Source organism: Cibotium barometz, chromosome 47 (assembly GCF_041138505.1).
Source record: "Cibotium barometz isolate CiBa-2024 chromosome 47, ASM4113850v1, whole genome shotgun sequence".
Lineage (NCBI taxonomy): Eukaryota > Viridiplantae > Streptophyta > Polypodiopsida > Cyatheales > Cibotiaceae > Cibotium > Cibotium barometz.
Window position 1 is genome coordinate 24735279 of NC_141092.1, and position 13937 is coordinate 24749215.

General features: G+C 40.7%; 1 protein-coding gene across 1 annotated transcript; it reads right to left on the reverse strand.

The window, feature by feature from the left end:
- Positions 1–832: 832 nt before the first annotated feature.
- On the reverse strand, positions 833–5121 carry LOC147611538 (3-oxoacyl-[acyl-carrier-protein] synthase I, chloroplastic-like). Its single transcript, XM_086784646.1, has 8 exons — positions 4930–5121; positions 3829–4193; positions 3183–3614; positions 2890–3063; positions 2664–2777; positions 1522–1623; positions 1369–1435; positions 833–1089 (listed from the first exon to the last, which is right to left on the reverse strand). Exons 1-8 carry the CDS (start codon positions 5033–5035, stop codon positions 1025–1027), a joined length of 1425 nt encoding a protein of 474 aa, XP_086640772.1. The 5' UTR covers positions 5036–5121; the 3' UTR covers positions 833–1024.
- Positions 5122–13937: the final 8816 nt, after the last annotated feature.

Below are 13937 nucleotides of genomic sequence, written 5' to 3' on the forward strand. Positions count from 1 at the left end.
GCATTTTGCTATTCTTTTCTCATGAGCTCTTTGCCTTCCATTAAGGAAGAAGCCGTTGTTCTCAAATGCAACCACAAAAGATGAAAATTTCTAGAAAATGTGGAGGTGTAAAAGGATTCAAGCATTGAAGAGAGGTGTGAAGAATTGTTGGGTTTCATGGGTTCATGGGAAAGCAATAACTTCCAGATATTCCCCATTCCAAACTTTTCCTTTTCATTATCTTGGTCCTATGAAATAAAGACATTTATGTTCCTCCATTCTTGATATTTGAAAAGTTGCACATAATAATTCGGATTTTCGACAAGGGTTTGTACATGTAAACACAGTGCGCTTGTTTTGGCGACAAATAATAAGGATGAAATCATATCACACGGAGGAGCGTATGTGAGGGCAACACTAGTTGTATATGTTTAGCATATTGGCTTCTGCATATTGAGGTTTGAACATGATCAAGATGATGCAAATGCATACTCCACAAGTGTTTGTTTACTCATTGAAATTTTTTCTCTTTCCTTGCAGTGGATCCAAAATTTACAGCTCCTTAATGCAAGGACAACAATAACTAGTGCAATAGTTTACGTTGAGGGGATCCATGAGTGCTGGGGCCCAAGCCATCGCTACCTTTTTTGCAATGGCTAGCTTTTGCATGATGTATGCCAATAACCATAGCTTGAGCACTTCATGTGAGTGTCTGATTACGTTAAAGATTAGTTATCCCTATGACTCAAAAAGATGCTAAATATGTACTCAGCAGTTGAGATAAGTTAGGGTTGCATTTAATTTGAACAGAAATCCCATCCGCATATGTGTACATATGCATGAAGAAAAAGCATCGGACAAGTAGCAAATTTATTCCCAAAATGGTGGTGTAAATGTCAAGAAGAAAAGCAGTCACATTGGACTAAGTACTCATGATCAATCACTCTTCAAGCTTTTTATCAACGATGACAAAGTTGCTTTTGTGTATGGATCTCTGTACTCCCTTCTAACTATATGGGATAAAATGCCCGCAACAAAAATGTGTTCAAACATAAGGAGCAAAGACGACGACGGAGTTATGTCCTCCGAATCCAAAAGAGTTAGAAATCCCTGCAAATTAAACATAACTCATATTATTCGATTTCAATGCCCAACTTACTCATTACCAGAAACACATGTAGTAGTAGTGAAGCACTTAGGAGATTCATTTTATTTCACTTTGATAAGAATTTTGATGATGTTGGCATGAGTGGCTTTCAGACCAAGCTGCCCAGTATGGAGCATGAGTTTGAACCCAGACACCTTGCATATATATTGCAAAGTAAACATAATATTCTGGTGTTTATGTAGACCACCCATTGATTTTACATACAAGCATAGAAAACTTACCAACATTGACCTCATGTTGCTTTTTCACATTGGGGACGGTATCAAATGTGACAGAGGGCTCCGGATTCTACAACACAGACATATACTCTTACTTAAAAGAGTATTATTCTTATACATGGAAGTACATGCAAAAAAATCACACTTCATACTTACAAATTGATTAATTGTGGGGTGTATCCACCCAGTTGTGATAGCCTTGATTGTCGCAATGGCTTCAATTCCGCCTGCTGCTCCCAAGCAATGCCCAATCATTGACTGCATGTAAATTTTCAAGCTATCATGACCTTAAATTTCATAAACTGATATTTAAAGGATGAATTTTACAAGGAGTGCACTACAAGGAAATTGTCTATAATCATCTCTCTTTAAAAAGAAGAGTCAATAATGTTTTCCAAAGATAGTGCTCCATGTGACTAAGCACAGATGACGAGGTTACTGGAGGCCTTGCATTGATGGTGGACCTTTCAAGGGCCAAGGCGTACTTATCAGTTTGTGATCCTACTTGGAGGCTTGCAGAGAAGACCCATAGTTTTAGTGTGGAAAACCGGCACATCTCCAGTTCTTGCACCCACCTCTTGGACTCTTGGATTTGGGATGAGCACACATGCATATACTGGGGAAGATGGATCTGAACACAGCGCGGATAAATGTTGGTGGGAAACCAAATGTGGAACACCAAAATTGTGGATGGCTGGGTAGAGGAATGCCCACATGGACCTAGAGTGGGAGGCCAACTGGGGCTGGCCCACACCACCAGAGGGAGACCAACAAATCAGCCAGCTAGCTGACCAATAGAGGATGTTCATCAAAAAGAGAAGGGGGCAATCGTTTGTCTGTGGTTTTACTCCATACTTTGCATTTAAGGCCAATTGTGTTTCCAAAGATTGGCTCTAATTCGAGTCTCCATGGATTGTAAGCTTCTGTTTCAGTGGGGCCATGGACCAATGATTACCCTCCATGAAGGTGTTTACAGCCAATACAGTGCATTTGGAACCAAACCGTAAGTCTTGCAGTTGAGAACACCTGGATCACGTGAGGCAGAATGGAAGACATTTTACGCTCCTTAACCAGGCCCTGGGTCTAGGAGGGGACAGTCCAGCAAGCAAGAGGATAGAAACTCGGGCAGCAATGTAGGCACCCAAAATGCAATCGGCAAGTAATTACAACAATTCATGTCTCTTGCAATTGTCTAAAAGAATTCTCTCTGTCCCTCTCTCTACGCATCCAAAAACTCCTTTACTCCAACAAATAAAATCTATTCACATGTGTACAGGTTCTTAGAGAGTGATTTGTACCTTTGTACCATTGATTTTGATCTCGGAAGACTCTTTAAACACTTTCTTAAGGGCATTCACCTCAGCCAGATCTCCAGCAAGTGTGGAAGTGGCATGGCAATTGATGTAATTTACCTGCAAAACATTAAATTTTCTTATAAACTATAAACACATCCAACACAATAACCTCTACTAATGCATGTATATTTATCTTAATCTTGTGTGATAAAAATTCTGAAATTCTCACCTCTTCAGGTGACACTCCAGCATCTTTAAGACTTTGTTCGATGCATGATGATACGCCCAAACCATCGGCCCTGGGGTCGGTCATATGGTGAGCATCACATGTAACGCCACCCCCCAGATACTCAGCAATTATAGGAGCCCCTCGCTTCATTGCATGCTCCAGGCTCTCCATTACCTCCAGCACAAAAACACAGTCGATTTGCCACTAAAGTCTCAATCCAAGGCTCTCTACAGCATAAAACTGCAACACCTGCAAAAAAGAGAGTAAAAACCAGACATGAAAGCTTTACTTACCAGCACTCCAGCCCCTTCTCCCATCACAAAGCCTTCCCGCTCTTTGTCCCAAGGCCGGGAAGCCGTTTCAGGGCTGTCGTTTCTTGAAGACAAAGCTCTGCAAGCAATGAAACCCCCCAAGCCAGCAGGGACAATGGCTGCCTCCGTGCCCCCTGCAACCATTATATCTGCATCCCCTCTTCTAATATGGTTAGCTGCAGCATAGAAGCAGTAGTTTGCTGTGGCACATGCTGTTGAAATAGAGTAGTTCGGACCCATCAATCCCAGCTCAATTGCCAACAGGGCTGATGCCATGTTTGTGATGGAGTAGGGAATGAAAAAAGGTGTGATTCTCTTGTATCCTTTCTCTACCAATGATTTCACACCATCTGAGAAAACTGATAGGCCACCCATTCCCGAGCCTACTAAGACACCTACACGTTGTTTGTTAACCTGCAACAACACCACATGGTAATAAATAAACTTGAGATCAACACATGTTGTTTGTGAATCCTTAATGTTTTTACAGAAAGATTCATAGTAAGTGTCTGTCATTCCTGAGTGGAAGTTTTCATCTAAATTCAGACTCCTTTTGAGCTTAACACTAAGCAGATTTCTTGCAAATAAGATAAGATCAAGAAGCAGCACAATGACTGCAGTGCATCACCTTGCCAAGCTTCTCGCCTCCGAGCTCGGCATGCTCAAGGGCCCGTTTTCCACTGACCAAGCAATATCTCAAACAGTCATCAAGGCGGCGATCGTTCTTCCCATCAATGTAGCCTTTGGCAGAAAAATCTTTGATTTGGCCAGCAAACTTGGTGGAGTAGTTGGAAGCATCGAAGCGGTCAATGTAGCCCACACCACTCTTCCCTTCGAGAAGCTTATCATAGAATACGTCGATATCATTTCCAAAGCAAGAAACAAGACCCATACCTGTGATCACCACTCTCTTCTTTGGGTCTGTCTCTCTTTTTGGTGTGGAAGCTGTGGGAGAAGCCATAGCCCTTATGCCTCTAGTTGTGGCTTTAGGGCCTGCAAAAGCCAGGAAAAAACATGTACTTTTCAGCAGTTGAGCCTTGCAAAAAGGATCTCAACTATCTAGATCTTACATTTAACTATTAGTTTGATCAACCAATCTTATTCATTAACCCACAAAGACTCTCTAGAGAGTGCAGGACTCAACATGCATTTGTTGTTGGATGAACCCAAGATTGTATCATGGACTAAATTGCATGCATCATGAACTAACCCAATACTGTGTTAAGCCCCTAAGGAACCAATTCTTTCAAAATTGCATAGCTAACTCAATCAGAAAATGTCTTCTTTTATTCATTCCTCTCTTTCTCCAGTGCAACTGTGTGTCTTCTTTCAGTCATTGCTTTCTTCTTCTAAGTCTTAGCAAAAGCAATGATTTAAGCAAATCCCTTGAGCCATGCAAGCCTTCTAGAACATTCCTTGCAATATTTTTTGAACTTCCCACAACTAATCATGCCTTTTGAATGCATTAATTGCACTGCCCCAAACTGATTATGCTTGTGCATTGAATGCATTGCTTCCAAAACTGATCATTCCTTGTGCCATGCCTACATTCATTGACATTTTTCTTACTTCCCACGACTAAATAATGTCATTTGAATGCATTAATTGCACTCCTCTCTTACAACCCAGAACTGATTATGCTTTTTTCAAGTGCATTGACAGCATTTCTGCCAAAACTGATTATCTCTCATTAATTGCATTCAATTGAAGAGGAGAGAAGGATGCATACCCATTTTAACATTTGGCAAGGGCTCAGAAACTCGGCCAGGAGGGCTGCAAGCTTTGAGGCCATCGAAGCAGGCAAAGGAGCTTGCGAGGGCCTGGGATGCCGCCATGGCCTCTTAGAGAGAGGGGAGGGTCGGAGAGAGAGGGATGGAGGGGATGGAGAGCCAAATGGGTGGGCACACAATGAGGTAGTTTGTTGACGATGATATAGTGTGGGGGGGGGGGGGGAAAGGCTTGTTGTGGGGCGAAGCCTTGAAACGCTTGTTGTGGAAAGGCTTGTTTGTGGGGCGAAGCCCACGAAGCCTTGAAACGGCAGTCCCAAGAGCATCGCTTTGTTTGGCGACCTCCCCTTGCTAAGCTAGCCACCACTTGTCCTCATAGCTTTAAACATATGACCTAGCCCCAAATTCTCTAGGGCGCCCATTCACTCTTGTAGTGGGTTTGAATCTTAGTGGCCCATTCTCTAGGACAATAGAGCCCATCGTAGAGGTTCTGGGTTTGAATCTACTTTAGTGCCCCCTTCTCTAGGGCGATGGCCAGCGCTCATTGACTCTCATCGTAGCAGTACTAGGTTTGAATCTACTTTAGTGGCCGTACCCAAAAAAAAACCTCGAAAGTGGCAACACACCCCCTTCCTTCCCCCTCCTCTTGTTTTTTGCCTCCCACGCATGCATACAACCTGCTCACCAGTGCTCGAAAAAAAATGTTTTTTTTCAGCCTTTTTTTCAGTCCTTAAAATTAAAGGCAATGTTTAACAAAGATTTGTGCTTGAAAATCACTAGAAATCGTACAAATACCGGTATTTATAACTAAAATGTACAAATTTCAACCCTTAAAATGAAAGGCAACATCAAATTCTAGCTGAGATTTTCTAAATTCTAACCAAGAAAATAACACTACAAACCGGGTTATGTGAGCACTCCTGCCCACACTTGGCTTAGGTCTTTACACAATCTAGGTGATTGGCACAATTTGGGATGGTGGGCAGCTTCATTGTTGCATTGAGAGTATAAAGACCCTAATGCTAATTTAAAAAAGTGCGTAAATAATTATGCTTTTGTGTGTGTGTGTCTCATGCATATGTATGCATACATACTCATTATAGGATTGGTTGGTGGACACATTATACACACACCCTTCTACACTTACTTTCTTCCCCAATCTCCTATGAGTAATAGGGGCCATCTCATGTCACCATAGGTGTTAACTTCATTGGACAAGTTATTGTTGCTTATCTCCCACCTGAACTCCTTAAATATATCTATAAAGGAGGGTCTCTATTGATGGAAGCCTCCCTTGCTGGGCTCTTTGTCACCTCACATGTTTAGCCATGGCTCCTCCACCTCGCTACTCTTTAAAACCTATATCCTAATGATTAGTGGCTCCTCTATCTCGCTATTCTTTGATGGAAGCCTCCCTTGCTGGGCTCTTTGTCACCTCACTTGTTCAGCCATGGCTCCTCCACCTCACTACTCTTTAAGACCCGTATCCTAACGATTAGTGGCTCCTCTATCTCCTTGATCAATGACTCCTTTGCATGATGATCAATGGCTCCTCCATCCCATTAATCTTTTGGCTCCTTTGCCCTACTACTTGGTTGTTCCTTTACCATTCTTAAGCATTCCATCACCAAGCTCCGTTGCTCCTCCACCATGCTAGGTTGCTCCTTCGCATCGAAAACATTAAAATATGCCTCTTCTTTAGTAGCCCAATGACATCCATACTATGCTATCGTCCACCTCAATGTCTTAACTTTCCTAGGGTTCCTTGATAATTGCTCCCTATATGCTTTGTTAGTATCACTTGAGATCTAAATTGGCTAGTGTACCACTCTTGTAGAACTTGCACAAAGAAAGAAGCTCGAAGTTGCCACCGTTAGGCTACTTCTTACTGAGCCATGATATACATGAATCACCAAGATGAAAACAAAAAGGCATCTGAGCCATGATACACACTCCACTATCACTGTAAAAAATAACATGTACTTAACTTCATAGCTCAAAGTTGCCATCATTGGTGGATGCTTCTTTTGCTGAGCCATGATATACATGAATCACCAAGATGAAATCAAAAGCCACTACTAGACACTCATGTGCCATAACATACAGCCCAATTAGAATCACTAAAATCATGCAGATGAATATCACCCCCTTAGCCTAAGGGATTGAGTGCCTTGTAAGTATCATAATACTTGCTTGGTAGCCTGCCAATGCTTACTTCTAGGATTGTGCATAAACTTGCTCAGCTGGGAGACCCAAACTGAATGTATGTCCTCGTATTGCAGAAATAGATAAGGCACCCAACATCCTATTAATAAAGTGATGCATCAAGTGTAACAATAGGCTTATAATCTTTAAAACCGTCTTTAGAAATAAACTGTGTAAGTAGTCTCTAATTTTAGCCTTGAAGGCTGAAATCTTCTCCTTATTATAGGGCCTATGAGAAGTATGTCATCAACATATAAAATGATGACCAAAAAACAATTCTTACTCCTCTTTACATAGTGGGTACTCTCAGTTGGACTATTGCAAAAACCATTTGTAACCAACTATGCACTTATCTTCTCATACCATGCTTTGGGAGTTGCTTAAGGCTATATAAATCTTTTCTTAACATGCATACTTTAGACTCGTGTCCCTTTTGAGAAAAACCATGAAGCTGAGATACATAAACCTCCTCATGCAAATCACCATTCAAGAAGGCATTCTTGAATCTCTAATTGATGTACATTCCATCCACGAGGTTGAGATACATAAACCTCCTCATGCAAATTGAGGCATTCTTGACCTCTAATTGATGTACATTCCATCCATGATGCGTTGCTAATGCAATGATACACTGGATTGTAGCCATATGAGACATGGGGGCAAAGGTCTCATCATAATGTATGCTCTTCTCTTGAGCATAACCCTTTGTAACAAGCCTTGCCTTGTAGAGAAATCAGCGCTACCATCAGCTTCTTCACACTTAAGTTCATAAACCCAATTTGGGTAAATTTGCCAAATACCAAGTGTCATTTTTGAGGATTGAGTCGTATTCATCCTGTAGGCATTGCTTGTATCCATAGATCGTTTTCCTATGCTTCCTCAAAGGAAACATGTTCCTCTTCATTATATATATACTAGTAATGAGAGCATGATCCACAAAAGAATAAGATGCATGATGAGAACATACGTGTCTTGTTAGGCAAAGGAGTAGCTAATTTGCTATCCGGCAATTTCTACACCAACCATTTTGGCATACTCTTGGATGCCTGTATAGGATGCCTATATGGTTTCCCTTTCCTCATCCAGTGCATCATCCATAATGACCTCATCAATATATTGATTTGTGGATTGAAATTCGAGTTGATTTTCAATCAGTGTGGGTTGTTTATAGCACCTTGTTGAGCGTTCATTTTCTCCACATATGGGTGTCCGACATTATACAAAGGCAGTATTATAGCATACATTTTGCTATTTTTTGTATAAAAGCATGGGATGAATTGAGTTCTCAATAAAGGTAACATCTCTACTCACCAAAATCTGCCTTGTGCATATTTTATTTTTAAAGACATGTGCATTTTTATAAGGTTCAAGGCTTACACCTATTTTTAAAGAAGCCTAGCTTGCACTCTCAAGAAAGCCATTTTTAAAGCAAACCACTTTTGAAGAATACTATTCTTGAAGAAGTCTACATGTTTGTAAAGCATACTATTTTTGAGCCCCAAAAGCTACCCATGAAATATATTAAAGTACACCAAGAGGAAGCGTAGCTACGTTCACTCGTTTGGGGCAAATTGGACCCAACATTATGTATTGAGTATTTTGTTTGTTCTATTTATCTTTCGATTTTTTTTTTGGGGGCAATCACTATTATGGGTTCATGTCAACGTCCAACAGTGATATCAGAGATAAGATAGATTGCAATTAATTGAAGCGGTAAAGAGCTAGTGGATAAAGAAGTGGAAGAGGTTGGCCAAAGGTAAAATTTTTAATACAAGCATACAAAGTATAAGGTTTTACAAGAAACACATATATTTTGTCCAATGGATAACAAAAACCCATAAATCTATTACTCAATGGTCCTTCCAAGGTGGAATACTAATTTTTCAATTTGAAAACAACCTAAAATCCAAAAGTGGTTTTTCTATTTTCAAATCCTCTTCCTGCGATCGGCCACCACCGATGGATTTCTCTCACCTTGAGGGCCTCAAGAACCACTCTTAGTTTTGCTTCACTTCATCTTTCTCAGCGCACAACGATCTTTTTCCTCCTAAATTATTTTATAAAATTCACCTCCATGCTGTGCAATTTGGCCACCTAAAGCTTTTTCTTAAGCTTTAGTTAATAAAGCTTTATAACTACAAGCTTCTTTTTTTCAAAAAGCTATTAAAGCTTAGCTTTTTCAAAAGCTTATAAAAGACTTTCTATAAACCCTCCCAAATCCCATCAAAATTCTCATTTTTAAATATCCTTTAATTTATTAGCTCAATTCAACCTCTGTAGAAATTCTCCCACTGTTCATAAAAATTTCCAAAATCCCAAAAATCAATTTTATTCTTCCATAGCCCATTTATTTACTAAAGAATACCCTTTTTGAGCCCGAAAATTCCCAAAAAGTCTCTAAAAATTACATAACAATTCATGGAAAATTTCTAACAGTTTTTGAGAGTTTTTGTACTTAAGAAAAATCTAGCCACCTAATCCGATCAATTCAAGCCTTATCTTCACAAACCCATGGATTCGGGAGTCGATTTCAACCAACCCATACGACGCTCCTACCAATGAAGATGCCTATGCTCAAGATAAGCTTTGTCTTGTTTACGTAAAGCCCATTTAGCTTATGTGTGTGATAATAGTGGAAAAAGCTCATTATTGCTTTATTTTCAAATCTAGGAGGGTCAAAGCATGCATAGGTGGTACCACTTTTCTCCTTTTTGGAAGGTAGTTCTTTAGGGTGTAAAAGAGGCATTTTGAAAGGAGAAAAAATGTTTAAGAGTTCAAAAAACTTCATGATTAAACGTTGTGGTGGGACACGTGGCACTCCACTCTTTCATGCTGTCTCTTGCCACTCCACTCTCTCACTCTATCTCATGCTTTACTGTAGTTGAACTCTTCTTCTTCTTCTTCTTCTTCTTCTTCTTCTTCTTCTTCTTCTTCTCTCTCTCTCTCTCTCTCTCTCTCTCTCTCTCTCTCTCTCTCTCTCTCTCTCTCTCTCTCTCTCTCTCTCTCTCTCTCTCTCTCTCTGTGCGCTGCCTGCTCAGGAAGCTTGAAGAAGAGAGATATCCTTCCTGACAGTGATGGTGGTTGTAGCTGCTAATGTGGAGAGGCCTGTCACCATTCCCATCCCTATACGTTGAGCTCCACCTGGCCCCTTGCACCCTTCTCTACTCGTCGTTGATAGATAAAAGGTCCTTGCTCGAACAGCCTCAGTAAGACTCTGTAGTTGTACCGACCCAACCCAGAAGAGCGTGGATGGCATCCTCAATAGGCAGTGCTCTCTCTCTCTCTCTCTCTCTCTCTCTCTCTCTCTCTCTCTCTCTCTCTCTCTCTCTCTCTCTCTCTCCAGAATGAAAACTAGTAGGTTGTTAGGTCTAACCATGTAACATGCCTCTTTTCCCTTAATTATTTGTGCAGAATGAAAACTCCTCCAAGAAAGTGTGCCAACAAAAACCTTCCACGACCCCCTAATGGCATTCGGATAGGAAAGTCAGCTAGAGCAGGAAAGTCATCATCCAAAGCTCTTTCCCAAGGTAAGGTGTCTCTATCAATATTACTTTAAATGTCTTATTCTTTCATGGTTTCTGCATAATTCTAATCGCGGCAATCAGTCGTCCTGATTCTTCGTCATGTTCTATGGTTTTCTATGCAGGGAGTGGTAAGTAGTTCTCTATCTTTGAATATCCTTGCCTCACACGATTTTGCTATACGGCCGAGGAGTTGAACGCTAAGTATTGACTTAGCTTGACAAGCAAGCTGCCAATACATGTCAGTGACAAGGATATACGAGAGAGTTAGTGGTTGACGGTCTTCAATGCTAGCCACCAAAAGGGCAGCAAGATTTTCTTGAGCATGATTCACCCAGAGTTTTTGCATGAGTGCCGGCTGCTTTACCAGAAGGTATACCAGGGGATTCCTTCGAACAATGAAATCACAACAAAGTTTGCAAAGTGCATAGCATTTGAAAAATGCGAAGCACCCAAAAATGATCTAGAAGGCCACAAAATTGCATGGTCCCTTTTTGGCAAGAATGTGTTGAAGACTGTGCACGGCCAAATGGGTGGCCTAAATAGGAAGTTGGACAATTGGAGGAAAGCCAATGGGCCATTGAGAGCTTATTTAATTGATAGGAGCTCAATGTCAGAGCTTATTTAATTGATAGGAGCTCAATGTCAGAGCAATCATAAGGCAAGCCTCCTCCATTCATGGAGGAAGTGGAAGAGAAGAAGCTCAAAGCAACTTCTGTGAAACATATAGGGCTGGCAGAGGCAATGCTTGCAAGGGTGAAATTCAAGTTGGGTGAAAAGGAAGAGGCATCGAGGACAACAAAAGTAGAGTATGAAAGTAAGAGAGATGCTCTCCTTTAGCTGGAAAGTTCTTCTAGTACAGTTGCAATGTCCATGTTAGAGCTAGAAAGTTTGAAAAAACAGATGGTTGTAATACAAGCAGAGTACTTCCCTTGAAATGTATGGGATTTTAAGCACTTTAAAGTGCTTTGAAGCGCACCTGAAAGTGCTTTCTAGAACCTTATAGCACTTGAAAGTGCTTCCAAGAAAATGTATGGGATTTCATACACTTGAAAATGCTTTCAAACACACTTGAAAGTTCTTTCAAGCACCTAAAAGTGCTTTTTCTCCAATGAACTTTCTTGCACTTGAAAGCACTCCAATGTGCTGGAAAAGCACTTTTAAGTGTTAAAAGAACTTTCTTGCACTCGAAAGTGCTTCCAGCCACTCGAAAGTGTTTTTCAAGCACTTGAAAGTGCTTTTCTTTAATGTACTTTATAGTACTTGAAAGCACTCCAATGTGCTGGAAAAGCACTTTTAAGTGCTTAAAAGAACTTGAAAGTGCTTCCAGTTACCTAAAAGTGCTTTTGAAGTACATGAAAGTGCTTTTTCTTTAATGTACTTAATAGCACTTGAAAGCACTCCAATGTGCTAGAAAAGCACTTTTAAGTGCTTAAAAGAACTTGAAAGTGCTTCTAGGCACTTGAAAGAGCTTCCAGTCTCACCTGAAAATGCTTTTTCTTTAATGTACTTTGTTGCACTTGAAAGCACTCCAATGTGCTGGAAAAGCATTATTAAGTGCTTAAAAGAACTTGAAAGTGCTCTAGGCACTTGAAAGTGCTTCCGGTCACCTGAAAGTGCTTTTTCTTTAATGTACTTTATAGCACTTGAAAGCACTCCAATGTGCTAGAAAGCACTCTTAAGTGCTTAAAAGAACTTGAAAGTGCTTCTAGGCACTTGAAAAAGCTTCCAGGCACTTGAAAGTGCTTCCAGGCTCCTGAAAAAGCTTTCAAGCAGCACCTGAAAGTTAGCATCTTCAGCAAGTGTGGCGATTATACTTGGAGTATTCACAATAGCAACAAAATCAAGATCTACAAATCTGGTTTGATAAGTTCATTTTTGTAAATTTTTAAATTTTCAACGGTTCATGGTTATGAGGGACAGAGACAGGAGAGAAAAGAAGGCAGTCATCAGCAGCATAGTAGCTGCAGTAGAGCCTGGTCAAGATGGTGAAAATGAGCGGCTCAAGCTTTTGGGTTCATGGATGGACCTGCAACTCTGTGCATCAGCAAACGAAGGTGGGAGATGGCCGAATTAAACTCTTGGCTTTCTCTAGTGAATGGAATAACTGACTCTAAAAGGCTATGGCTACACTATCACCCGTAGGTAATGTGGGACTGCCTCGCCACTATCTGGCAGAGTCCTGAGTCTCGTTGACATCAGCCTCACGCAAGTGCAAAAAGAAGCGACGGGCCCTCAAAGTTTCAAGAGTAGCAGGTAGGCAAGGGTGGAGCTACGGAAGAGAAGAAAACACACCCTCCTCCCAGCCTACACCAACAAGAAAATAGAAAGGTCTCGTTAGAGAGAGAAGAAGTAAGAAAAAGCTGAGCCACCATGAAATCTCTTACCCCAGAAGAAGATCAAGTCCTACAGAGCTCTCCATGCCCACAACAGAATTAGTTCTCATCTCTGCAAAATCCTAGGACAACCCTCAAAGCATAGGAGAGCAACAAGCAGCCCAGTGGAAACAATCCCATTGACTGTAAAGAGGGAGTCGCTCTAGCAAAGCACAGGAAGGCACAATAGAAACACAAAGATTAGGAGTTGCGGTAGGGAGAGATTCAAGAACACTCAAAGTTAGAAGACCTTATCTTGATAAGGTGTAGTATTTTTTTTAATGGTGTAAAACAAGCCTCCAAAAGCCCCTGTTTCACACGGACATCTTAACAAAGCATGTTCACACATGGGAACATACTGAGCATTGTCATGGAGGACTTTCATTATGTGTATGATGATGGTCGTTTTATGACGACCCGTTTTGGCTTGATGATGATGATTGCATTGATGATAATGCATTTGCGTGGGATGATGCACCCAAGTTGATAAAAGAGCAAATTTTGGAAATTCACCTAAAGCCACTTAAGGAATTGAAAGAAATTTGTATGCAAATTGATTGGGAAATTACACGAGATGGTGAGATAAAAATCATTGAAGGGTATGACATTCTCTTTGATGAGAGTGATGTGTATGATGATAGGAATGCAGCTATAGCATTTGTTGATGGTCTAGATGATGACAATAAAATTGCCACAAATATGATGCAAAATGATGCATGTGATAATGTAATTTGCAATGATGCATTGGATGATGTTGGCAAGATGGAATATATGGATAGCATTCACAAATTGGAGTATGAGCTTATCTTAAAGCTCACTACACTTGGATTGAGTACAAGCTTGAGTACTCAATTGTCTCAACATGGATGTATGGTGTATTTGAATACACCAAGTTTGGAAGAAGACCCA